Consider the following 27997-nt stretch of genomic DNA (forward strand, 5'->3'; position numbering starts at 1 on the left):
ATCATGAATCATCAATTGATTTTGCTCAAAAACACATAGTCTCCCTGAATATCTCTTTAAGCAACTGGTTCCTCTCAACCACCAGGCCTCATTGGGTATCTACTACATTTCCATAGTAGATACACTGTATATACAAAAGTATGTGGACACCCCTTCAAATTAGTGGATTCGGCTATTTCAGCCACACCCATTGCTGACAGGTGTTTAAAATCGAGCACACAGTCATGCAATATCCATAGACAAACATTGGCAGTATAATGGCCTTACTGAAGAGCTCAGTGACTTTCAATGTGGCACCGTCGTAGGATGCCACCTTTCCAACAAAATCAGTTGGTTAAGTGTCTGTCTTGCTAGAGCTGCCCTGGTCAACTGTAAGGGCTGTTAATGTGAAGTAGAAATGTCTAGGAGCAACAACGGCTCGGTCGTGTAGTGGTAGGACACAAAAACTCACAGAGCGGGACCTCCGAGTGCAGAAGCATGTCTCGCAAAAAAAATTGTCTCTCCTCTTCAGCATGACAATGTTCCTGTGCACAAAGCGAGGTCCATACAAAAATGTTTTGTTGAGATCGGTGTGGAAGAACTTGACTGGCCTGCACAGAGCCCTGACCTCAACCCCATCGAACACATTTGGGATGAATCGCCCAGCATCAGTGCCCGACTTCACTTATTGCTCTTGTGGTTGAAAGGAAGCAAGTCCCTGCAGCAATGTTCCAACCTCTAGTGGAAAACCATCCCAGAAGAGAGAGGCTGTTATAGCAGCAATGGGGGGGACCAACTCTATATTAAATCCCATGATTTTGGAATGAGATGTTTGACAAGCCGTTGTGTCCACATACTTATGGTCATGTAGTGTACCAACACTATCTGTTGAGTCATGATAGTAATGCATATCTCTATACGCAGATGGTCCAGACGGTGTGTCCTTCACGGTCTTCAACAACAGAACCATGTGATACAGCAACGCCACCAGACAGATCACCATCAGAAGTGGGTCAGTGTCAGTACAGTTGGAGATCAATGCCAAGAAATGCATTCAGTTAAGTGAACCCATAAAATATATTTATTTAAACCTTCAGGACAATGTGAATACATTATGTAATTGACTGAAACAAAACTATTTGAGTTTTATATTATGGTGAAATAAGATATTGATAAAACCGAACATGGTTACTCTTGTTTAATGCTATACTACAGTGTACTTGCTGTGATGAAAGTATAATGGCTATATTATCAAGAGGGTGTGTGTTCCCACTGGCTTGAAATATATAGAAAGAGAAAATACATTGCACCATATTCAACTATTTAAATATATATATTTTCAAATATTAACAGAGAATAATACCATGGTGTTTACAGGAGCAATACTTAGGGAAACTGACTCGTGACTCTTTCACAATCTCTTACAAATATTTTCCACGGATTTCTGGATCTGTCATCCTGAGAAGGAACATTTCTGCTGTAATTGCATCCTGATACAGAATATATCTCTCATTCCACTATCGTGCTGTCGATGGAATTATTTCTCTGAACATTTTAGCAAAACATTTTTTGATTGTCTTTTTTCTTTATTGCAGCTTTATTCTTCCAGATTAGTATCACAATGAGGAGTCATATATCATGTACAGTATTTCAACACCCCTCAGTGCTGTCATTTTCTAGAGACCTGGTGGAAGAACCAAACTATATCAAGCATTCTTGTTGGAATAGGACTCTGACATCAATATAAAGTTCTTAATTGTTTTGATAAAAGTTGTTTTAAACAAATTATAATTTTAAATACATCTAAATGTTCCATAATGGTACACAGTATATTCATTTGACATATTCTTACAGTATATGGAAAGGAAAGGTATGTGTTTATTTAACAGAACAATACTAACACATCACTCCTATTCCTTATTGCTATGAGCTGACTGAAAACAGTCATAAAGCATACCTCATTTGAGACAGTATAGATTATGATAAAATAAGTTCCAAGCATCACACACTTCAAACCCTTAATCATAGATATAAAGCAGTGTTCTATATGCCCTTGACCCTGTTCAATGTTTACATCTGTCAACATGTTGGTGACATTTATAAGGAATGACTCTTTGCAGCAACACTGCATGTGAGCTGAATCTGCTGAGTAGGACAACTATACCATTATTCAGACGAATGCCATTTACCTGTCAGAAACACGAAGATTGTCACCAAGTTCTGGATGTTTTTAGCTTTACAAACACAACTCATGACATAGTGTTCTTGGAAGCAACTATTAAATACCTTCAAATTATAAATTTAGCTCTAACGATTATCCACAGAATTACAATAATTCTATGTGATAGTTATCTTGTTCTTGGCCCTCATGCCCAGCAGTAACACCCAGACACCTGATACTACTCTTCCTAAACATAGTCTGTGTTTGGTTAGATGGTGAGATATACAGTGAGCTCCAAAAGTATTGGGACAATGACACATTTGTTGTTGTTTTGGCTCTGTACTCCAGCAAGTTTCCATATAGGGTACATTGTGTAAGGGGTGCGTACTGGCGGCAGAGAAGTCAGACGCAGGAGAGCAGAAACTGTGTTTCCAAACGGTTTAATAACCTGTTTTGCTACCTGACAAATTTACGGTTTTTACTTTTTAATTACCGTTTATATATATATATATTTTTTTCCTCAACTTTTTCACTCCGGACGCTTTATCTGGACACGATTTGTCAGGACCTCCAACAGTCGAAGCTAAGTAGTAACATTAATAACATGATGCCTTCTAATTGCAGTCGCTGTACTCGCCTTACGGCGAGCATAGCTGTGCTACAAGACCAGCTTCAGACGCAATCGTTAGGCAAGGGTAATTTCAGTGTAGGAAAGGATGAAACAGCGTCTGTGCCACCTGTCGCTCATTCAGCCGACAGAAACTTTCAACCGGTTTTCCCCATTAAGCAGCAGGTCGGAGTCAGAAGCCGAGTCTTCTCTGGTCTCTACTCCTCCCGTTACGGGGTCTGAGACTCCGAAGCTTCCCACCATTAGCTCTGACAAATTGAAAACTCTAGTCATTGGCGACTCCATTACCCGCAGTATTAGACTTAAAACGAATCATCCAGCGATCATACACTGTTTACCAGGGGGCAGGGCTACCGACGTTAAGGCTAATCTGAAGATGGTGCTGGCTAAAGCTAAAACTGGCGAGTGTAGAGAGTATAGAGATATTGTTATCCACGTCGGCACAAACGATGTTAGGATGAAACAGTCAGAGATCACCAAGCGCAACATAGCTTCTGCGTGTAAATCAGCTAGAAAGATGTGTCGGCATCGAGTAATTGTCTATGGCCCCCTCCCAGTTAGGGGGAGTGATGAGCTCTACAGCAGAGTCTCACAACTCAATCGCTGGTTGAAAACTGTTTTCTGCCCCCCCCAAAAGATAGAATTTGTAGATAATTGGCCCTCTTTCTGGGACTCACCCACAAACAGGACCAAGCCTGACCTGCTGAGGAGTGACGGACTCCATCCTAGCTGGAGGGGTGCTCTCATTTTATCTACCAACATAGACAGGGCTCTAACTCCTCTAGCTCCACAATGAAATAGGATGCAGGCCAGGCAGCAGGCTGTTAGCCAGCCTGCCAGCATAGTGGAGTCTGCCACTAGCACAGTCAGTGTAGTCAGCTCAGCTATCACCATTGAGACCGTGTCTGTGCTTCAACCTAGGTTGGGCAAAACTAAACATGGCGGTGTTCGCCTTAGCAATCTCACTAGGATAAAGACCACCTCCATTCCTGTCATTATTGAAAGAGATCATGATACCTCACATCTCAAAATAGGGCTACTTAATTTTAGATCCCTTACTTCAAAGGCAATTATAGTCAATGAACTAATCACTGATCATAATCTTGATGTGATTGGCCTGACTGAAACATGGCTTAAGCCTGATGAATTTACTGTGTTAAATGAGGCCTCACCTCCTGGCTACACTAGTGACCATATCCCCCGTGCATCCCGCAAAGGCGGAGGTGTTGCTAACATTTACGATAGCAAATTTAAATTTACAAAAAAAAAATGACGTTTTCGTCTTTTGAGCTTCTAGTCATGAAATCTATGCAGCCTACTCAATCACTTTTTAAAGCAGCTGTTTACAGGCCTCCTGGGCCATATACAGCGTTCCTCACTGAGTTCCCTGAATTCCTATCGGACCTTGTAGTCATAGCGGATAATATTCTAATCTTTGGTGAGTTTAATATTCACATGGAAAAGTCCACAGACCCACTCCAAAAGGCTTTCGGAGCCATCATCGACTCAGTGGGTTTTGTCCAACATGTCTCTGTACCCACTCACTGTCAGTCATACGTTGGACCTAGTTTTGTCCCATGGAATAAATGTTGTGGATCTTAATGTTTTTCCTCATAATCCTGGACTATCGGACCACCATTTTATTACGTTTGCAATTGCAACAAATAATCTGCTCAGACCCCAACCAAGGAACATCAAAAGTCGTGCTATAAATTCACAGACAACACAAAGATTCCTTGATGTCCTTCCAGATTCCCTCTGTCTACCCAAGGACGCCAGAGGACAAAAATCAGTTAACCACCTAACTGAGGAACTCAATTTAACCTTGCGCAATACCCTAGATGCAGTTGCACCCCTAAAAATTAAAAACATTTCTCATAAGAAACTAGCTACCTGGTACACAGAAAATACCCGAGCTCTGAAGCAAGCTTCCAGAAAATTGGAACGGAAATGGCGCCACACCAAACTGGAAGTCTTCCGACTAGCTTGGAAAGACAGTACTGTGCAGTACCGAAGAGCCCTTACTGCTGCTCGATCATCCTATTTTTCTAACTTAATTGAGGAAAATAAGAACAATCCGAAATTCCTTTTTGATACTGTCGCAAAGCTAACTAAAAAGCAGCATTCCCCAAGAGAGGATGACTTTCACTTTAGCAGTGATAAATTCATGAACTTCTTTGAGGAAAATATTATGATTATTAGAAAGCAAATTACGGACTCCTCTTTAAATCTGCGTATTCCTTCAAAGCTCAGTTGTCCTGAGTCTGCACAACTCTGCCAGGACCTAGGATCAAGAGAGACGCTCAAGTGTTTTAGTACTATATCTCTTGACACAATGATGAAAATAATCATGGCCTCTAAACCTTCAAGCTGCATACTGGACCCTATTCCAACTAAACTACTGAAAGAGCTGCTTCCTGTGCTTGGCCCTCCTATGTTGAACATAATAAACGGCTCTCTATCCACCGGATGTGTACCAAACTCACTAAAAGTGGCAGTAATAAAACCTCTCTTGAAAAAGCCAAACCTTGACCCAGAAAATATAAAAAACTCACGGCCTATATCGAATCTTCCATTCCTCTCAAAAATTTTAGAAAAGGCTGTTGCGCAGAAACTCACTGCCTTCCTGAAGACAAACAATGTACACGAAATGCTTCAGTCTGGTTTTAGACCCCATCATAGCACTGAGCCGGCACTTGTGAAGGTGGTAAATGACATTTTAATGGCATCGGACCGAGGCTCTGCATCTGTCCTCGTGCTCCTAGACCTTAGTGCTGCTTCGATCACCACCTTCTTTTGGAGAGATTGGAAACCCAAATTGGTCTACACGGACAAGTTCTGGCCTGGTTTAGATCTTATCTGTCGGAAAGATATCAGTTTGTCTCTGTGAATGGTTTGTCCTCTGACAAATCAACTGTAAATTTCGGTGTTCCTCAAGGTTCCGTTTTAGGACCACTATTGTTTTCACTATATATTTTACCTCTTGGGGATGTTATTCGAAAACATAATGTTAACTTTCACTGCTATGCGGATGACACACAGCTGTACATTTCAATGAAACATGGTGAAGCCCCAAAATTGCCCTCGGTAGAAGCATGTGTTTCAGACATAAGGAAGTGGATGGCTGCAAACGTTCTACTTTTAAACTCGGACAAAACAGAGATGCTTGTTCTAGGTCCCAAGAAACAAAGAGATCTTCTGTTGAATCTGACAATTAATCTTGTTGGTTGTACAGTCGTCTCAAATAAAACTGTGAAGGACCTCGGCGTTACTCTGGACCCTGATCTCTCTTTTGAAGAACATATCAAGACCATTTCAAGGACAGCTTTTTTCCATCTACATAACATTGCAAAAATCAAACTTTCTGTCCAAAAATGATGCAGAAAAATGTATCCATGCTTTTGTCACTTCTAGGTTAGACTACTGCAATGCTCTACTTTCCGGCTACCCGGATAAAGCACTAAATAAACTTCAGTTAATGCTAAATACGGCTGCTAGAATCCTGACTAGAACCAAAAAATGTGATCATATTACTCCAGTGCTAGCCTCTCTACACTGGCTTCCTGTCAAAGCAAGGGCTGATTTCAAGGTTTTACTGCTAACCTACAAAGCATTACATGGACTTGCTCCTACCTATCTCTCTGATTTGGTCCTGCCGTACATACCTACACGTACACACGTCACAAAACGCAGGCCTCCTAATTGTCCCTAGAATTTCTAAGCAAACAGCTGGAGGCAGGGCTTTCTCCTATAGAGCTCCATTTTTATGGAACGGTCTGCCTACCATCTCTTCAGTGGGAGTCTGGCCCAGGAGTGGGAAGGTGAACGGAAAGGCTCTGGAGCAACGAACCGCCCTTGCTGTCTCTGCCTGGCCGGTTCCCCTCTTTCCACTGGGATTCTCTGCCTCTAACCCTATTACAGGGGCTGAGTCACTGGCTTACTGGGGCTCTCTCATGCCGTCCCTGGCGGGGGTCCGTCACCTGAGTGGGTTGATTCACTGATGTGGTCATCCTGTCTGGGTTGGCGCCCCCCACCCCTCCTATTCGGTGTCCTGTGTGAATCTAAGTGTGCGTTCTCTAATTCTCTCCTTCTCTCTTTCTTTCTCTCTCTCGGAGGACCTGAGCCCTAGGACCATGCCCCAGGACTACCTGACATGATGACTCCTTGCTGTCCCCAGTCCACCTGACCATGCTGCTGCTCCAGTTTCAACTGTTCTGCCTTATTATTATTCGACCATGCTGGTCATTTATGAACATTTGAACATCTTGGCCATGTTCTATTATAATCTCCACCCGGCACAGCCAGAAGAGGACTGGCCACCCCACATAGCCTGGTTCCTCTCTAGGTTTCTTCCTAGGTTTTGGCCATTCTAGGGAGTTTTTCCTAGCCACCGTGCTTCTACACCTGCATTGCTTGCTGTTTGGGGTTTTAGGCTGGGTTTCTGTACAGCACTTTGAGATATCAGCTGATGTACGAAGGGCTATATAAATAAATTTGATTTGATTTATAAATGTGCCCTTTGTTCTCCATTGGGCTGTCAATTATTGTTCCAATGTCCATTGGTTGTGTGAGTACCTGTGCCTTGTTGTTTTGGCTTTCGTGCCCCTTGTATTGTGCAGATGATTACGGGTCTCGTCCTGTGTTGTATCATTGTGCGCCTGTGTTTTCGGGTCTCATCCCGTGTATTTATTTTGCTCTTATGTTTGGGTCTCAACCCTGTGTTTTGTATACGTGTTTGTTTGGTCTTCGCCCCCGTGCCTTTACATGGCACGCTGTAATTTGGGTAGTAATAACAAACTATTACGCATTCCTGCTCCTGTCTCCCTATCCTTTCTACCAACAAGACACTCAAATTAAAGCTGACAGTCTGCACTTTAACCTCATAGTCATTGTATCATTTAAAATCCAAAGTGCTGTATTAGAGCCAAAACAACAAAAAATGTGTCACTGTCCCAATACTTTTGGAGCTCACTGTATCCTGTATAAAGAGCATGATCAAAGTTTACACTGTGAGTCCTTCATTTGCTGTGGTGCAATAGTCAGTGCGTCACAGTTTGTCACACTTTGTGTGTAAAGGTGACCTTGCGTATGTTTAGGTGTGTTACTCTCTTTCAGGTGGGTTCTAGTTCCAGATACAATTAATCATATCTATTGTGTCTGACACCTGTGTTGTATTAATGTACATTTAAATCAAAACCCCAAGCCAGTATGGAAGCCCAGAGATTAGTATTGAAATTACTCTCTATCAAGTGATAGGTGGCATTTTTTGAAAATACATTTTACCATTTGGTAAATTTCCAACTTCCTTGTATCGCAACCCTGTTCATCTCTCCAGACCAGGATGGTTACGGTATTTATGTCTGACAAAGTTATTTACAGCTGGACCGTGTAGATACAGTAAACAGTGACTAGAGTGTGTGTGTGGAGGCAGAACCTGTGGTTAGTGGGTTTGTATAATAAAGGGTAAACAGAGAGACAGATTCATGTCTCTATTAAATCACAGTCAATATTACTGAGTGAGAAGTAGTCCATGACCAAACATGCAATAATAAAGGGACAGCAAAAGGCTTTGATGTAGATGGCATATTCACTCTTAGACAAAAGGATTCCAAAAGAGTTCTTTACTAAAGGATAGTGTCACGCCCTGACCTTAGAGAGCCTTTTTATTTCTCTATTTGGTTAGGTCGGGGTGTGATTTGGGTGGGCATTCTAGTTGTTCTATTTCTTTTGTGGCCGGGTATAGCTCCCAATCAGAGGCAGCTGTCTATCGTTGTCTCTGATTGGGGATAATACTTAGGCAGCCTTTTTTCCACCTGTAGTTTGTGGGATCTTGTTTGTGTGTAGTTGCTTTCTGCACTGCACGTAGCTTTACATTAGTTTTTTGTATTTTGTTGTTTTTTTCGGTATCATTTTAATAAAAGTAAAATGTACGCCTACCACGCTGCACCTTGGTCCTATCCATCTCTAAACAAGCGTGACAGATAGGGTTCTGCCGATAAACATTTTCATCTGTAGAGCCCTTTTTGGAAGACGAGGGTTCTTTGTAAGGCAAAGGGTTCTACCTAAATCCTTTTACCATCCTTCTAAGAAAGGGTTCTTTGATGGTTCTTTGGAAGTCAAGAAGGGTTCTAGATGAATAAGCTTTTTTATAGTATCTTTTTATTTCTATTAAATAGTGAAATAAGACTTGAAATGTCTATATTTTTAACTTTTGTGAGTGCAATATTTAAAGTTAATTTCAAATTGTTTTTTGTTGATGTTTTGTGTCTTCTCACTTTTATTGTTAATTTAACTTAATGTGGCTGTTTAAATTAACTTAATGTGGCTGTTTAAATAAAGTCCCATTGAATTGAATAGTGCCTGAGCATTACTGTTTACCTAAATATCTATATCTATATGGAAATTGTACCTATATGGGAATATTTGTACATGTACAGCAAATTACAGGTTTTTAAAATCTTTTGCAAATGTTTTAAAACTGAAATATCACATTTACATAAGTATTCATACACTTTACTCAAAACTTTGTTGAAGCACCTTTAGCAGCGATTTCAGCCTCAATTCGTCTTGGGTATGATGCTACAAGCTTGGCACACCTGTACTTGGGGATTTTCTCCCGCTCTTCTCTGCAGATCCTATCAAGCTCTGTCAGGTTGGATGGGGAGTGTCGCTGCACAGCTATTTTCAGGTCTCTCCAGAGATGTTTGATCGGGTTCAAGTCTGGACTCTGTCTGGGCCACTCAAGAACATTCAGAGACTTGTCCTTAATAAGCCACTCCGGTATTGTCTTCGCTGTGTGCTTAGGGTCGTTGTCCTGTTGGAAGGTAAACTGTCGCCCAGTCTGAGGTCCTGAGCACTCTGGAGCAGGTTTTCATCAAGGATCACTCTGTACTTTGCTCTGTTCATCCTGACTAGTCCCTTCCGCTGAAAAACATCCCTACAGCATGATGCTACCACCACCATGTTTCACCATAAGGATGTTGCCAGGTTTCCTCCAGATGTGACGCTGGGCATGCATGCCAAAGAGTTCAATCTTGGTTTTATCAGACCAGAGAATCTTGTATCTCATGGTCTGAGACTCTAGGTGCCTTTTGCAAACTCCAAGCGGGCTGAGGAGTGGCTTCCAAATGGCCACCCTACCATAAAGGCCTGATTGCGGGAGTGCTGCAGAGATGGTTTTCCTTCTGGAAGGTTCTACCAATCTCCACAGAGGAAATCTGGAGCTCTGTCAGAGTGACCATTGTGTACTTGGTAACCTCCCTGACCTAGGACCTTCTTCCCCGAATGCTCAGTTTGGCCAGGGGGCCAGCTCCAGGAAGAGTCTTGCTGGTTTGCCAGGCATAATGGGACCCATGTCATCCAAAACGTTGATTCAAGTTTGAAAAAAATCATCTGGATGCACCTGGATGATCATCAAGACTTTTGGAAGAATGTTCTATGGACAGATGATTCAAAAGTATACCTTTTTGGATGAGATGGGTCCCATTATGCCTGGTGAAAAAAAAAACACTGCATTCCACAGTAAGAACCTCATACCAATGGTCAAGCATGGTAGTGGTAGTGTGATGGTTTGAGGATGCTTTGGTGCCTCAGGATCTGGACAACTTACCTTAACAGAACGAACCATGAATTCTGCTCTGTATCAGAGAATTCTACAGGAGAATGTCAGGGCAACTGGCTGTGAGCTGAAGCTGAAGCGCAGATGAGTCATGCAGCAAGACAATGATGCAGAACACAATCTGATGTTTTGGAATGGCCTAGTCAAAGTCCAGACCTAATCCCAATTGAGATGCTGTGGCAGGACTTGAAACGAGCAGTTCATGCTTGAAACCCCAAAAAGTACCTGAGTTTAAAGCAGATCTGCATGGAAGAGTGGGCCAAAATTCCTCCACAATGAGGTGAGAGACTGATTGCATTTGGTTGCAGTCATTGCAGCTAAAAGTGGCATAATCAGGTATTGGGTGTAAATGAGCAATTACTTTTGCACACAGAGGAATTGGGTGTAGCATAACTTTTTTAATTAAATAAATAAAATAAGGATCAATTTATTTTGTTATTTGTAAACGCAGGCTCCCTTTTTCTAAAATTGGGTTTTGGTTGAAGATCTGATAACATTCAGTATCAAAACTATGCAGAAATATAGAAAGTCAGAAAAGTGGCAAATACTTTTCCAAGGCGCTGTAAGTGTTTTCTTGACAGGTTCAATGTGAACAGTGTCTTATGAGCCCACGTTGCCTCAGCCACTGTAGATAGATCATGAGTTTCAACAGGGTCAGAGAACCTATATCCGGCCTCATTGGCCATGTACCATCCAGCCTCCTCCCAGGACCCGTATGGTACAGACAGAGTTGATAAGATTTACAGTAAACCATAATCAACTTGTGTCAACAAAAAACACAGTGGGAAAAATGTGCGTGGGCAAAACAGGGCGTGGGTAGTTGGGTAGGTGTGTGTGAGTGTGTTCTGGCGACAGGTAGGGTGGATAGGTACATTTGCATCACCTGACTCCAGGTGATCCTGAATAAATATTTGCTGATTGAGGAGACTGTGACTGATCAGTATCGACATTTTCGGATTTACCAAGAAGTCTGGACGGTCATTTGGTTAATAGGAAATTGTCCTGTTCATTTCTGATCCGAGGTGTTTGATAAGAGGCAGAACTATGGAGTATCCTCTGGTGTGGGTTCTCATCCTGGTGCTGCTCAACTTCACTACAGGTAAAGAGGACAAAATGCTCATTCTGGAAGTAAATTGATGCCTATTTGTGCTATAACGCTTTGTTAAATAAGTAACAGGTTGTTCAAATGTCTCTGTTTGGTTGATGCACTTCAGTCAAACAGTATCAATTCAGAAAAGTTAAGATTTCTATTTCTATCTGACATTGACAACAATGTCTAGAGTAGACATTAGAAATAGATAGTAGGTCATGTTGTAAATTGACAAATTTGTAAACAAAAGCTTGTATTTCTGTTAAAGTGCCAGAGTCTAAAGATTTGATTAATCTCAATTAAAATATTTGAAAGAACTTTACAGAGTTTTGTACTGATTAAAAACATCTGAAAACATGAACTAAACTCATCAATCCATCCTCTTCTAGATGTCTCTGGCCAGGTGGTGGTTCCCTCGATGAACCCCTTAGCTGTGGGCAGTAATGTCACCCTGAACCTAGTTCCTCAAAGCCCCATCAACATAGGGACCTGGTCATATGAAACTACAATCATCGTACTTTTCTATCCTGGTGGCAGTAGTGTGAGTACAAGTTATCAAAGCAGAGTCTCATTCAACCGTTCCTCCTCAGAGCTGTCCATAAGCTCTCTCCAACTCAACGACTCAGGACGATATACCGTGCAGGGAATGGAGCCAGTCCTGAAAGCTGTGGTGACTTTGTCTGTCCAGGGTAAGGAACTGACCTCTGCCTGTCTGTTTATCTTTCTATGATTGTAGACTCTCACTCACTGGCGCACACGGTCACTTCCTCGCAAACATGCTCACCCGCACACTTACTTACCCATTCACAGACCTTCTTCCAAGCAGGTTCACATGAAAACATGCTCACCCGCACACTTACTTATTTTCCTGACATGGAAAGCTAACACTTAAACGTGTCAATGTTTTCTGAACCTATAGTGAAGTTGGCCTACATAGTACCTTTGAAAAGAATAAACCTGAACAGATCACAGAGCAAACTGTTATTTTCAAGACATACACAATACTTTTTATGTGTGTGCAAAGAGACTAAGGGCTCTACAAGGCTCAATCCTGAGACCTGGTCTCTATGATAAGTAAACAAAATAGCATATTTAGGTTGATTTCCAAAGCAAGTTTTACCGTATGAAACGAATATCAACTACATGGTTGTAATTCAGTAAGACACAAAAAAAACTTTCTTGAAACACATCCACCTAATCTTGACTGCCATCGACTCTCTCACCCACAGAGCCCATTTCAAACGTGACTCTAAGGGCCAACGCCACTGATCTAGTGGAATTGAACGACACTGCCATTTTCACCTGCTCCGTCTCGTCTGGCACCTCCCTCTCCTACCGCTGGCTGAATGGCAGCTCAGAAGTCACAGCCAGTGACAGAGTTCGGCTTGGTGGTGGGAACAGCACTCTCACCATAATCAGTGTGACACGATATGATGAAGGGCCGTTCAGATGTGAGGTCATCAATGGAATCAGCAATGGCACCAGCCAGCCCATTGGCCTCAATGTTAGATGTGAGTATCAGATTATGCAGTATACTGTACATGAATCATACACAACAGACATGGATTGTACCTTATCATTGACAGCCAGCATTCCATGCAATGATGTAATATGCCTGTTTTCATCCCAAACCATTCCTCTGTGATCACATGATCCAGGTCATTATTTGCATGGATCATTCGTACACTGTGTTTAGTTCCTCAGCATGCACAATAGAGCAGGATGGAAACATATTCTAGGTAATGTTTACCCAACACTTCATTGTTATTTGTTCCTCCCATAGATGGCCCAAGTAACCTCACCATGATGGTAGTTCCTGAGATGACCATAGGACATACAGCCTACAAGACGGGCTCTGACATCACTCTGTCCTGCTCCGCTCAGTCCAAACCCACTGAGTCCTACAAGTGGAGGTTTAATGGGGTGTTCCTCAACGAGCAAAGCCCACAGCTCAGCCTGCAGAACACCAGAGAGAACCAGACAGGAAGTTACGCCTGCTTAGCTTACAACAATGTCACACTCCGATACGCCACCACGAGCACAATGATAAAGATTGTGGGTGAGGCAACATTCATCGTTACGAAATGTCATATAGTTGGTAGTGAATATTAGATTATTGATGGTTATGAATACAATGTTATATCACGGTATTTGTTTTACCACCGATCGAGTGAAGTACTCCTCCTCTTCTTTTCACCATAGAGCCGATATCAGCGGTTTCGTTGAACCGCGATGGGAAGCCACCGATACTGGATCAGTCGTTCACTCTGCGGTGTGAGGTGACTGGACCTGTAGACTACATTCACTGGTTGATGAACGGCCAGCTCATCTCCCTAAACAACAGAACATTCTTCTCTACGGGCAACAAGACAATGGTTATCAACCCAATCCAGTTGTCTGACAATGGAGAATATCTCTGTGAGGCCTTTAATGCTGTCAGCAACCTGACCAGCATGACTTACAAGCTTGTGGTAAACTGTGAGTATTACAAGAGCTGGTCATCTTTGTCTGATAAAACCAATTCAGTGGCCTTGTAGTTAAGAGTGTCCGCCCTGAGATTAGAAGGTTGGGAGCTTGAAGTGGTGTAAAGTCCTTAAGTAAAATACTTTAAAGTACTACTTAAGTCGTTTTTTGGGGTATCTGTACTTTACTTAACTATTTATATTTTGGACAACCTTTACTCCACCACATTCCCAAATAAAATGATGTACTTTTTACTCCTTACATTTTCCCTGACCCCAAGAGTACTTGTTACATTCTGAATGCTTAGCAGGACAGAAAAATAGTCCAATTATCAAGAGAACATGCCTGGTCATCCCTACTGCCTCTGATTAGGCGGACTCACTAAACACATATGCCTGGTCATCCCTACTGTCTCTGATTGACTCACTAAACACAGATGCCTGGTCATCCCTACTGCCTCTGATTAGGCGGACTCACTAAACACAGGTGCCTGGTCATCCCTACTGTCTCTGATTGACTCACTAAACACAGATGCCTGGTCATCCCTACTGTCTCTGATTAGACTCACTAAACACAGATGCCTGGTCATCCCTACTGTCTCTGATTGACTCACTAAACACAGATGCCTGGTCATCCCTACTGCCTCTGATTAGGCGGACTCACTAAACACAGATGCCTGGTCATCCCTACTGTCTCTGATTGACTCACTAAACACATATGCCTGGTCATCCCTACTGTCTCTGATTGACTCACTAAACACAGATGCCTGGTCATCCCTACTGCCTCTGATTAGACTCACTAAACACAGATGCCTGGTCATCCCTACTGTCTCTGATTGACTCACTAAACACAAATGCCTGGTCATCCCTACTGTCTCTGATTAGACTCACTAAACACATATGCCTGGTCATCCCTACTGTCTCTGATTGACTCACTAAACACAGATGCCTGGTCATCCCTACTGTCTCTGATTGACTCACTAAACATAGATGCTTGGTTTGTATATGATGTTTGAGTGTTTCCCTGGCTATCCGTACATTTTAAAAACAAGCATATGATGCAGTCAAATTTGTTTAATATAAGGAAAATGAAATGATTTATACTTTAACTTTACTTTTGTTACTTAAGTATATTTTAGGAATGACATTTACTTTGATACTTAAGTCGATTTTTACTGGGTGACTTTCACTTTTACTTGAGTCTTTTTTTATGAAGGTATCTTTACTTTAACTCAAGTATGACAATTGGGTACTTTTACCACCCCTGGGAGCTTGATCCCTGGATGAGTCATACCAGCGACTGTAAAAATGTGACCCAATGTGTCTTTACTTGGCGCTCAGCATTAAGGAGATAGATTGGGGCGTAAGGGCCTGTGATAGACTAGTGTTCTGTCCAGGGGATGTACTTACACACCAAGCTGCAACACGCTACAGAAATAGGAGATAGGCTCTGCTCCTATGAGCTCCTGCTCCTATGAGCTCCTGTTCCTATGAGCTCCTGTTCCTATGAGCTCCTGTTCCTATGAGCTCCTGCTCCTATGAGCTCCTGCTCCTATGAGCTGTTCCAACTTGTACAAGCCAAGGATTGTGGAAGACTACTTATTTACTAAACTTTGTCAAAATAGTAAAACCATAAAATTAACCATACTGTCTTGTGTTTATTAATAGTTGGACCAGAGAGACCTGCTGTAACTAGTCCGGATATAGCAATGACAGGACACAGCGTGACCTTCAACTGCTCAGCCTCCTCTCAGCCTCCCAGTCAGTTCAGTTGGATCTTCAATGACTCCCAGGTGGCGGTTGGCTCAGTGTATGAGACTGGCGCACTGATCTTAGCCAGTAATGGAGAGTACACCTGTGTAGCCTTCAACAACGTCACTGGCAGAAACAGAACTGTCTCCAAGATGCTCATTGTTGTTGGTAAGACAGAAGAGACATCTAAACTGTTTAACTGTTTAAGCCATTCAACATGCAGTGATTGAAGTCAATATCTTGTGATACTCTAACGTTTTCTTTCCAGAACCAGTCACCATGGCCATGGTGAAAGCAAAGGGATCCCAGCCAATTCTGAACCAGACATTCTCGCTGACCTGTGAGACATCTGGAACGGTTTACTCCATTCAGTGGATGAGGAACGGCTGGCCTCTGTATGCTAACAACAGAACAGACTTCTCTATGAACAACAATACACTGACAATCAACTCTGTCCAGCATTCTGACAACGGAGACTATAAGTGTTTTGCCTCCAACCCACTCAGCAACATGACCAGCCGAAACTACAGACTGATCGTCAACTGTGAGTGGTTATCATGGCCCCAAACCAAACTTGATATCTGCCAATTTAATTATAATTTTAACCTATAATGAGGGCAAGATGGAATTTATAAAAATGGAGTTGGGGTAAGTTTTGATCCCACTTCTGACACCAATGTAATAAAGCCAAGTGGATGGTTGGGTATTGCTGGGGTCAGACCAAGGCAACTGCACTATTGGCAGTTCCAATAGCTAATCTCATTCAACATCTTTATTACCTTGTGTTTCCCAGATGGTCCAGAGAGACCTGCTGTAACTAGTCCGGATATAGCAATGACAGGACACAGCGTGACCTTCAACTGCTCAGCCTCCTCTCAGCCTCCCAGTCAGTTCAGTTGGATCTTCAATGACTCCCAGGTGGCGGTTGGCTCAGTGTATGAGACTGGCGCACTGATCTTAGCCAGTAATGGAGAGTACACCTGTGTGGCCTTCAACAACGTCACTGGCAGAAACAGAACTGTCTCCAAGATGCTCACCATCATTGGTAAGACAGAAGAGTCATCCAAACTGTTTAACTTGTACATGTAGATGTCGGCCATTCAACAAACAGTGATTGTGATTGTAGTCAATATTCTTGTGACACTGACATTTTCTTCACAGAACCAGTAACCATGGCCATGGTGAAAGTCATGAGTGCCCAGCCAGTAGCAGACTACTTGTTTACACTGACCTGTGAGACCACTGGAACGGTTTACTCCATTCAGTGGATGAGGAACGGCTGGCCTCTGTATGCTGACAACAGAACAGACTTATCTATGAACAACAATACACTGACATTCAACTCATTACAGCATTCTGACAACGGAGACTATCAGTGTTCTGCCTCCAATACCCTCAGCAACATGACCAGCCCAGAATACAGACTGATCGTCAACTGTGAGTAGTTATTATTGCCCAAAACCTAACTTGTCTGCAAATTAAATTCTAAATGTGACCTATAATGAGGGCAAGATGGAATTTATAGTAATGTAGTTGGGGTAAGTTTGGATCTGACTTCTGACACCAATGTAATAAAGTCAAGGGGATGGTTGGGTATTGCTGGGGTCAAACCAAGCCAATGCACTAATGGCAGTTCCAATTGCTAATATAATGCTTCTATCTTCATTATCTTGTGTTTCCCAGATGGTCCAGAGAGACCTGTTATCATGAGTCCGGATATAGCAATGACAGGATACATCGTGACCTTCAACTGCTCAGCCTCCTCTCAGCCTCCCAGCCAGTTTAGCTGGTTCTTCAATGGCTCCCAGCTGGAGACTGGCTCAGTGTATGAGACTGGTCCACTGACCTTAGCCAGTCAAGGGGAGTACACCTGTGTGGCCTTTAACAATGTCACTGTCAGAAACAGCACTGTCTCCAAGATGCTCACTGTCATTGGTGAGTCAGTAACTGCTACTTAAAATCAAGGGACTAAAACTTCCTTTACTTCGTTTGTGTTCATTTGGTTTTAGACAGTATATGTGCTGTTGAACCTACAGTATAATAAGATGGAAGTTGAGATAAAAGTGCTGAAAAACCCTTTGATATGCTTCCACAGCAACAGTGACCATGACCATGGTGAAAGTCATTGGAGCCCAGCCAATACTGAACGAGAGATTCTCTCTGACTTGTGGCACCGCTGGAACGGTTTACTCCATTCAGTGGATGAGGAACGGCTGGCCTCTGTATGCTGACAACAGAACAGACTTCTCTATGAACAACAATACACTGACATTCAACTCATTACAGCATTCTGACAACGGAGACTATCAGTGTTCTGCCTCCAACCCCCTCAGCAACATGACCAGCCCAAACTATAGACTGATCGTGAACTGTGAGTACACTCTTAGAAAAATGGGTTCCAAAAGGGTTTTGCTGCTGTCCCCATAGGATAACCCTTTTTGGTTCCAGGTAGAACCCTCTGTGGAAAGGATTCAACATGGAAGCCAAAACGGTTCTACCTGGAACCAAAAGGGGTTTTTCAAAGGGTTATTCTGTGGGGACAGCCAAAGAACACTTTTTTGGTTGTAGATAGCACCTTTTTTTCCAAGAGCGCAGTTAACAAGTGCTATAAAGTTCAACTTTAACCCCACGGCTTAAGGTGGAATCTTTGAGAATAAATATTGAATAAATATTGTAGTAAAGTCAATGTAAATGTTTAGATCACACCTCTAACATCATTAAAATATTTTGATGATCCTTGACCTTCTGGCCAATAATCTCTATTGAGTGGAATTCAGATGTTTGGTCTAGCTGATTGTCTTTTGTATTATAGATGGACCAGAGATGCCTGTTATAACGGGACCAGCATTAGGAGAAACAGGACACAACTTGACCTTAAACTGCTTGGCCTCCTCTCAGCCTCTCAGCCAGTTCAGCTGGTTCTTCAATGACTCCCATGTGGCGACTGGCTCAGTGTATGAGACGGGCCCTCTGACTTTAGCCTGTCAAGGGGAATACACCTGTGTGGCCTTCAACAACATTACTGGCAGAAACAGCACTGCTTCCAAGATGCTCACCGTCATTGGTAAGTCAGACTTCAGATTCTTCGCTTTGTTGTGTTCATTTCCAACATTTCCAATCTTTATTCAGTGAAGATGTACAGCAAAATACATACATTCAATACAGTGCAGTGTCCACTTATACCTTGAGCTCTCACCCCATCCTTCCACAAATATGTACTTATCCATCAGCCAGGATTTATCTGTGCTCCTCCGTGCATATCACAGGACTTCTCATCAGTCAGGAGAGGCCTTGGGAGTACACATTCCTACTGTCCATTGCAGTCCACTAAATAATTCAACTATTCAAATCAAAAGTAACAGTCAGTATCTGGTGTGGCCACCAGCTGCATTAAGTACTGCAGTGCATCTCCTCCTCATGGACTGCACCAGATTTGCCAGTTCTTGCTGTGAGATGTTACCCCACTCTTCCACCAAGGCACCTGCAAGTTCCAGGACATTTCTGGGGGGAATCACCCTAGCCCTCACCCTCCGATCCAACAGGTCCCAGACATGCTCAATGGGATTGAGATCCGGGCACTTCGCTGGCCATGGCAGAACAATGACATTCCTGTCTTGCAGGAAATCACGCACAGAACGAGCAGTATGGCTGGTGGCATTGTCATGCTGGAGGGTCATGTCAGGATGAGCCTGCGGGAAGGGTACCACATGAGGGAGGAGGTAACGCACAGCATTGATATTGGCTGCAATGACAACAAGCTCAGTCCGATGATGCTGTGACACACCGCCCCAGACCATGACGGACCCTCCACCTCCAAAAATCGATCCAGAGTACAGGCCATGTTGTAACGCTCATTCCTTCGACGATAAACGCGAAATCCGAACATCACCCTTAGTGAGACAAAACCGCTACTCGTCAGTGAAGAGCACTTTTTGCCAGCCTCTCTCAGCCTATTGTGGACAGTCTGAGCACTGATGGAGGGATTGTTCCTTCCTGGTGTAACTCGGGCAGTTGTTGTTGCCATCCTGTACCTGTCCCGCAGAAGTGATGTTCGGATGTACCGATCCTGTGCTGATGTTGTTACACGTGCTCTGTCACTGCGAGGTCGATCAGCTGTCTGTCCTGTCTCCCTGTAGCGCTGTCTTAGGCGTCTCACAGTACAGACATTGCAATGTATTGCCCTGGCCACCTCTACAGTCCTCATGCCTCCTTGCAGCATGCCAAAGGCACATTCACGCAGATGAGCATCTTTCTTTGGTGTTTTTCAGAGTCAGTAGAAAGGCCTCTTTAGTGTCCTAAGTTTTCACAACTGTGACCTTAATTGCCTACTGTCTGTAAGCTGTTAGTGTCTTAACAACCATTCCACGGGTGCATGTTCTTTAATTGTTCATGGTTCATTGAACAAGCACGGGAAACAGTGTTTAAACCCTTTCAATGAAGATCTGTGAAGTTATTTGGATTTTACAAATTATCTTTGAAAGACAGGGTTCTGAAAAAGGAATGTTTACACACACACACACACACATATATATATATATGTTTTATGTATCCAACTATTGCATCGCTGTAACTAACCATTTGATCAAATGACAAATCTTGATACTGTACATAAAGCAATACACTTCCTCTGTCCTCACAGAGGCTATAAAGTCAGTGATGGTGAAACTAAACAAAATTCCAATATCATCTGACAACCTAACCCTGACCTGTGATGTCACCGGGCGCTATGACACCATCTACTGGATGAAGGACAACCTGTCTCTGGTCCTGAACAACACCTTGAACTCTGACATAACCATCTCTAACAACTCTCTGCACTTCAGTCCAGTCAAGGTGTCTAACGATGGAAACTATCAGTGCGTTGCCACCAATCTCTTTGGTCCACACACCAGCCCTAAATACCAGCTACGGGTGAACTGTAAGTTCTGGTGTTTTAGTAATATTTAAAATATACACGTTTATATAATGTGGAAACAGTCAGAAACCCACCACTGGTATGATGGTTAGTGCTATCTGGGATACCTGGAATGTCCCTAGCCTAAACCCTAACCTTAACTGTTTTAAATTTCAACCTCAATGGGTTGATGTAAGAGTTAGATGTCTCTGTTTAGACTTTTCCCTCCCTCTCTCTCTCTCTGTAGATGGCCCCCTGAGTGTGAACATCTCTGGCCCAGTCTCATTGGTGGTTGGCTCAGTAATCACAGTCACGCTGAAGTGCTCTGCTGACTCCCGGCCAACCAGCGATTACGGGTGGATATTCAACAACCAATCAGTGCTAGGGACTGGTCCTTTGATGGCTGTTATCGCCTCCTTGGAGCATGCAGGGGACTACACTTGTGTGGCCAAGAACCCTGTGACCAACATCTCTATGTCCAAGACCATTAGTCTGGATGTCACTGGTAAGTGGGTGGGTTCTTATACTAAGACCTAGGTGGGATATAATGAGTAATTAAATGTCACAAAGTTGTTTTTATTACGTTAATTTGGTTCTAGTTTGCGTACGTGTTTGTGCAAGGATCATGTTCATACATCAGGGAAATGCAAAATCTGAACAGGGGGGGGGTACAGACAGTAATAGAAACAAATACAGTTAAAAAAAACTTCCTCACTCATTCTCTTTGTCCCCCTCCTCTCCCATTCTCTTTGTCCATCTCCTCTCCCATTCTCTTTGTCCTCCTCCTTTCCCATTCTCTTTGTCCCCCTCCTCTCCCATTATTTTTGTCCTCCTCCTCTCCCATTCTCTTTGTCCCCCTCCTCTCCCAATCTCTTTGTCCTCCTCCTCTCCCATTCTCTTTATCCTCCTCCTCTCCCATTCTCTTTGTCCCCCTCCTCTCCCATTCTCTTTGTCCTCCTCCTCTCTCATTCTCTTTGTCCTCCTCCTCTCCCATGATCTTTGTCCCCTCCTTTCCCATTATCTTTGTCCCCTCCTCTCCCATTATCTTTGTCCTCCTCCTCTCCCATTATCTTTGTCCCCTCCTCTCCCATTCTCTTTGTCCCCCTCCTCTCCCATTCTCTTTGTCCTCCTCCTCTCTCATTCTCTTTGTCCTCCTCCTCTCCCATGATCTTTGTCCCCTCCTCTCCCATTATCTTTGTCCCCTCCTCTCCCATTATCTTTGTCCCCCTCGTCTCCCATTCTCTTTGTTCCCCTTCTCTCCCTTTCTTCTTTCTCTCCCAGGCCACTCGCCTGCTCCTCCATTCCTGTCCAGAGTTGGTCTGATGCTGACGGCCCTGCTAGCCCTCTCTCTCTGCCTCTGATCAACCACTGAGACCACCACAGTAAGCACACTGCATGTCTGTCTGCTGGCTGGGAGCCAATCACTCTCTTCCCTCTACCTTCACTGACTCCCCTCACTGATCTGAAAAAGGACTGGATAGAAATAAGTGGTTTTGTTTATATTGTACTTGCCCCATCTTGCCACCATAGGGCTGGGTTTAGTATGCCCAGCTCCTTTCCAATGCTTTTACATTGTGAGGAGAGAACAAGAGGTCAGATGGGAGGGGTCTATCCCCTTAGAATAGAACCCACCTCGACAGTGTGTTTTTGTCAATCATCTCTATAAATAAAAACAAAAATCTTGAAAACTGGTCTTCAACATGATAAATGAAAGGGCAAACATCCACTGCTCAGCAGCACTGCCTAGTTCTGTTTCTAAAAGTTCTTAGATATTTACTGCCCTTGTGACTGTGACTGTTGCCCTGGAGTCCATTCACTGAGTCCCTTTCTGTGTTGTTCTGTGTTTGATCATGTATGTAAACGCTATTATTTAAGTACAAATTCAGGTTTAATTAACTTGTAAATACCTTAAAGGTAAAACATTTAAATTGATAGTACAGTTAACTGGTGTTTATGTAAAAAATGACTTGTTTTTGCATAAGCTTGTAAATTCTCGGAGGAGAAGCAGGCTTGTGCTGTTGTCTTATGTTTATATTTCCTCTTCATTAATTATTGTCTTAAATAAAGTGTTGTCTTTTCACACCTGTCCTACTGAATGGTGCCATCTTGGGTGATTTCTTTATCGGCAGAATGGCTGGGAAGAAATGTGGGCACTACTTCACAGGCGCTAGAGGCGCCACCACAGACAGGCTTTCAATCCCGGGCAGTATCACAACCAGCCTGGATCGGGAGTCCTGGATCGGGAGTCCAGTTGGGCGGTGTCCCAGCGTCGACCGGGTTAGGGGAGGGTTTTGCCGGAGGAGAGGGGGGGGGGGGGGGTTGGGGGCACCATTGGTGCGGCTGGCTTCATTGTTGAGCAGGCGGGTGTTAAGAAGTGCGGTCTGGCTGGTCATGTTTCGGAGGACGCATGACTCGACGTTACCCTCCCGAGCCGTTTGGGGAATTGCAGCGTGAGACAAGATCGAAATCGGGTAGAAAAGGGGGTAAAATACAGAAATGATGTGGATCTAATGAAGTAGCCACAGAGGGATTTAGAGTTGCACGATACAAGTAAAAGGAAATATGAAATCTAATGATAAAATGATAAAATAATACATTGGAAATCACTCCACACACATAGTGAAACTTGAAATAAAAAAAATGTTTTACAAAGGAGTATAATTATATAATACATTTTTATTATAAAAAACTAGTCATAGTTCTTGAGAGAGCAACATGAGATTACGAAACATGGTTACAAGGTTTATAAAGTAGTTATTAAAGGTCAACTCTTTAAATTGGGATATTCATGAAGTTTTTGCCTTGATCACCCTTTGACCTCTCTACCATTTCCTTGATCTTCTGGCACTTCCAATGATTCTGGAATCCTTTCCTTAGGCACATTGCCACAACTGGATTGTTTTAATACCCAATTAAAATTAAACACTCTGTCAATTCATAAGGATTTGTAAGGCCCTTATTTTATAATAATGGACAGAGCCCAGTCTTAAATTCAAACAGCAGAGTTTATTCACGAGAGTACTGAACACGATACAGTTTACCACAGGTTATAAACTGAAAATGACGTCATTAGTTTTCGAACTGTCCCGTCTCTTCTCCCACCCTGGTACAAAGGCAGTATCTCAAGCCTTCCCACATCGTCTCCCTACCAATTTAATATAATTTATGGCCGAGCCAAGGTCTTCTTGTGTAGATAAGCATTCTAGCCAGTCTGAAGATATAGTTCATTCATTTCTACCAAGGAACAGACAGTCATTGTTCTAATTCTTGATTATATTTACACACATTATATTCAGTACTAGGATTAAGAAAGAAAATTCATACATATACAGTAACATAATAGTATTCTGATTAGTCAGTCCTGATTGAAATGTATACATACTTAGTCATCATTGATTAAAATTCCCTTAACAGAGATACACAGATTGGTGACTTTGGGAGAGTCCATGGTAACAAGTATTGTAGAAACTCTTCAATGTACTGCTGCTAGTGTTACAAAAACACAGGACTACTCACAGTCCTTCCTGGGCTTGCGGTAGGATTTGGCAGACTTCTGACAGAGGCAGCCTCCACTCAAACCCTCTCTCCTCCTCCCTGAGTGACACAAAGTAAACTGCTGTATTAGCCTGAGTACCATTCAGTTTCTGCCGCTAGCGGAACCCCACCTCAACATTCCGCTGAAAAGGCAGCGGGCGAAATTCAAAAATATTTTTTATAAACATGTAACTTTCACACATTAACAAGTCCAATACAGCAAATGAAAGATAAACATCTTGTTAATCTACCCATGGTGTCCGATTTCAAAAATAATTTACAGCGAAAGCACCACATAGGATTATGTTAGGTCATAGTCAAGTCACAAAAACACACACAGCCATTTTCCAGCGAAAGAGAGGAGTCACAAAAAGCAGAAATATAGATAAAATGAATCACTAACCTTTGATGATCTTCATCAGATGACACTCATATGACATCATGTTACACAATACATGTATGTTTTGTTCGATAATGTGCATATTTATATCCAAAAATCCCAGTTTACATTGGAGCGTTACGTGCAGTAATATTTTGATTCCAAAACATCCTGTGATTTTCCGAGAAATACTCATAATAAACATTGATAAAAGATGCAAGTGTTATTCACAGAATTAAAGACAGACTGATCCTCTATGCAACCGCTGTGCCAGATTTCAAAAAAACTTTACGGAAAAAGCATAATCTGAGAACGGTGCTCAGTACCTGCTTATAAACAACTAGACAATTCCATCATCTTGGAGTCAACATTAGTAGTCAACATTTATAGTATAATCTTAAAACTAGGATGTAAAGACGGTGACACCTAGTGGAAGCCCTGGGAAGAGCAAGCACATCCAAATCTATCAGGGATTTAAATTGGTTTTGAAATTCGACTTCTCACTTCCTGCTTGGATTTCTTCTCAGGTTCTTGCTTGCCATATGAGTTCTGTTATACTTACAGACATCATTCAAACAGTTTTAAGAAACATCAGAGTGTTTTCTATCCAATACTAATAATAATATGCATATATTAGTATCTGGGACAGAGTAGGAGGCGGTTCAGTTTGGGCACGCAATTCATCAAAAAGTGACATATGCTGCCACTTAACCTAACAGGCTAAGGTCCTGAGCACTCTGGAGCAGGTTTTCATCAAGGATCTCTCTGTACCTTGCTCCGTTCATCTTTCCCTTGATCCTGACTAGTCTCCCAGTCCCTGCCACTGAAAAACATCCCCACAGCATGATGCTGCCACCACCATGCTTCACTTTATAGATGGTGCCAGGTTTTCTCCACATGTGACACTAGGCATGCAGGCCAAAGATTTCAATCTTGGTTTCATGAGACCAGAGAATCTTGTTTCTCATGGTCTGAGAGTCCTGTGGGTGCCTTTTGGCAAACTCCAAGTGGGCTGTCATGTGCCTTTTACTGAGGAGTGGCTTCTGTCTGGCCACTCTACCATATGGGCCTAATTGGTGGAGTGCTGCAGAGATGGCTGTCCTTCTGGAAGGTTCTCCCATCTCCACAGAAGAACTCTGGAGATCTGTCAGAGTGACCATCACCTACCTGACCAAGGCCCATTCCCCGATTGCTTAGTTTGGCCGTGCGGCCAGCTCTAGGAATAGTCTTGGTGTTCCAAACTTCTTTAATTTAAGAATGATGGAGGCCACTGTGTTCTTGGGGACCTTCAATGCTGCAGACATTTATTGGTACCCTTCCCCCAGATCTCTGCTTTGACACAATCCTCTCTCGGAGCTCTACGGACAATTCCTTCAACCTCATAGTGTCTCATCGCGCACCAGAGACTCCTGTGGCGGGCCAGGTGCAGGGTGCGCCAACCAAGGTGTTTCCTCCGACACATTGGTGCGGCTGGCTTCCGGGTTGGATGCACGCTGTGTTAAGAAGCAGTGAGGCTTGGTTGGGTTGTGTATCGGAGGACGCATGACCTTCAACCTTCGTCTCTCCCGAGCCTGTACGGGAGTTGTAGCGATGAGACAAGATAGTAGCTACTAAACAATTGGATACCACGAAATTGGGTAGAAAAGGGGTAAAAAAGGGGGGGGAGAAAGAAGATCATCAAAGATAAGTGAATATTTATAATGCTATTTATGACTAATGTTGACTGCGCAACATGGCAATATTTATTTTGGCTGGTTTGGGTTCTGAGTGCCGTACTCAGATCATGCTTTTTCCATTAAAATAAATTGAAATCTGGCACAGCAGTTGCATTAATCTCTCTCTTGAACAAGGCACCTTTCCCAGGGACATGAAACTAGCTAAAGTTATACCTCTGTATAAGAAGGGGATAAAGTCTGACCCTGGGAATTATAGGTCTGTATCTATCCTCTGTGTAACATCAAAGATCCTGGAGAGAATTGTACATGAGCAAATGTATGACAGGCAGGGTCTAATGTATGATTTTCAGTCGGGTTTTAGAAAAACATACTCCACTGATTCATGTCTACTTTACTTGACTGACTTCATCAGGAAAGAGATTGACGAGGTAAATCTGTGTGGAATGGTACTGCTTGACCTACAGAAGGCCTTTGATACAGTTAAACACTGTCTCCTAATCTCCAAACTGGAGGCACTGGGGTTAAGCAGTATCTCTCTCGGCTGGGTAAAGTCCTATTTATCAGGATGGGAGAAAGTTGTAGAGGTTAATGGTTCACTGTCTCAGGCAAAACCAATGAGATGTGGCGTTCCGCAGGGGAGCGTGCTTGGGCCTCTGCTGTTTTTATTGTATGTTAATGATATGAAAGATGCTTGTTCTTGCCGTCTTTTTCTTTATGCAGATGACTCTACACTTCTGGTGTCTCACAAAAGTTAAACTATGTTGGAGAGCATACTTAGCACAGAGCTTACTAACATTAGCAAATGGCTTGGAGATAATAAGCTATCTCTGCACTTAGGGAAAACTGAAGCAATTATTTTGGGATCCAGACCTAAATTGTGTAGGTTGTCTGAAATCAGAGTAGAGTTAGGGGGTGAGGTGCTGACTACTAAAACCTCTGTTAGCTACTTGGGCTGTATCCTTGATGGAAGCTTGGGAGGTGTGAGCATGGCCAATAAGGTGCTAGGGAAGGTTAATGCCAGGACTAAGTTTTTGGCTAGAAAGTCCAAGCTGCTTGATAAGGACTCCATGAAAGTGCTAGCTACTGCCCTCATTCAATGTCATTTTGACTATGCTAGTACTTCCTGGTTTGGGGGCTTATCTAAACTTATGAAGGGGAAGCTCCAGATAGCCCAGAATAAGTTGATAAGGGTTGTACTGAAGGTGAGTCCACGTACTCACATAGGCAGGAGCTGCTTTCAGGAACAAAACTGGCTGCCTGTTGAGGCTAGGGTGTCCGAGATTAGACTAGGTTTGGTTTACAGGAGTATTTATGGTCCTGCGTCCAGATATCTAAGTGATTACTTTCCTCGTGTTAGCGATGCACACAATCACAGCACCAGATCAGGTGTTGCTGATGTGTGCTCATACAGGTTCAGGAGTAATGCTGGGAAAGGTACTTTCTTGTATAACAGAGGAATGAGTTGCCTCTGCCTATAAAAACAACGTCCTCTCTGGGCAGCTTTAAACATAAAGTAAAAATATGTTTGATGTTCTCTGTGCCCATATGAATAACCCCTATGATGTAACTGGAATGATGAGATAGATGTTCTTCTTTTATGTTTTTGTTTTATTATTTCACTGCCATACTGTGTACGATCTTGTCTAGCCATCTTGTCTCAAGAGGACCACAATGGAAATAAGTCCCAGACTTTATTGTGTGTTATCCTCAATGATTTTATTCATGTGCATGTATGGCTTTTATGTTTTATGCGTGCTTGTTTTTTTTAAATGGTCGAATTAATAAACTAAACTAAACTAAAACTAAAATATAACATATACTCAC

General features: G+C 42.8%; 2 protein-coding genes across 2 annotated transcripts in view; both read left to right on the top strand.

Moving 5' to 3' along the window:
- Positions 1 to 11345: 11345 nt before the first annotated feature.
- LOC139419179 (hemicentin-1-like) overlaps positions 11346 to 27997 on the top strand; it is a 117541-nt gene continuing 100889 nt past the window's right edge. Inside the window, exons 1-10 of the mRNA XM_071169179.1 lie at positions 11346 to 11485; positions 11866 to 12165; positions 12706 to 12987; positions 13260 to 13535; positions 13679 to 13954; positions 15607 to 15858; positions 15959 to 16234; positions 16484 to 16735; positions 16852 to 17127; positions 17374 to 17625. Coding sequence (XP_071025280.1) covers positions 11431 to 11485; positions 11866 to 12165; positions 12706 to 12987; positions 13260 to 13535; positions 13679 to 13954; positions 15607 to 15858; positions 15959 to 16234; positions 16484 to 16735; positions 16852 to 17127; positions 17374 to 17625 — 2497 coding nt within the window. The 5' untranslated portion in view covers positions 11346 to 11430. The remainder of the gene's footprint in view (positions 11486 to 11865; positions 12166 to 12705; positions 12988 to 13259; positions 13536 to 13678; positions 13955 to 15606; positions 15859 to 15958; positions 16235 to 16483; positions 16736 to 16851; positions 17128 to 17373; positions 17626 to 27997) is intronic.
- LOC139422527 (cell adhesion molecule CEACAM5-like) lies at positions 17797 to 22680 on the top strand. Its single transcript, XM_071173688.1, has 5 exons — positions 17797 to 18061; positions 18503 to 18754; positions 20330 to 20608; positions 20832 to 21089; positions 21866 to 22680. The coding sequence occupies exons 1-5, from the start codon at positions 17797 to 17799 to the stop codon at positions 21943 to 21945; spliced, it is 1134 nt and encodes a 377-aa protein (XP_071029789.1). The 3' UTR covers positions 21946 to 22680.

Source organism: Oncorhynchus clarkii, chromosome 2 (genome assembly GCF_045791955.1).
Source record: "Oncorhynchus clarkii lewisi isolate Uvic-CL-2024 chromosome 2, UVic_Ocla_1.0, whole genome shotgun sequence".
NCBI lineage: Eukaryota > Metazoa > Chordata > Actinopteri > Salmoniformes > Salmonidae > Oncorhynchus > Oncorhynchus clarkii.

Bases quoted from the DNA above. Each gene is read 5' to 3' on its own strand.
- LOC139422527 (XM_071173688.1), top strand. From the start codon at position 17,797: ATGACCATGGTGAAAGTCATTGGAGCCCAGCCAATACTGAACGAGAGA. The intron at 20,609-20,831 runs GTAAGTTCTGGT...CTCTCTCTGTAG, and splicing joins ATACCAGCTACGGGTGAACT to ATGGCCCCCTGAGTGTGAAC. The intron at 21,090-21,865 runs GTAAGTGGGTGG...TTTCTCTCCCAG, and splicing joins CATTAGTCTGGATGTCACTG to GCCACTCGCCTGCTCCTCCA.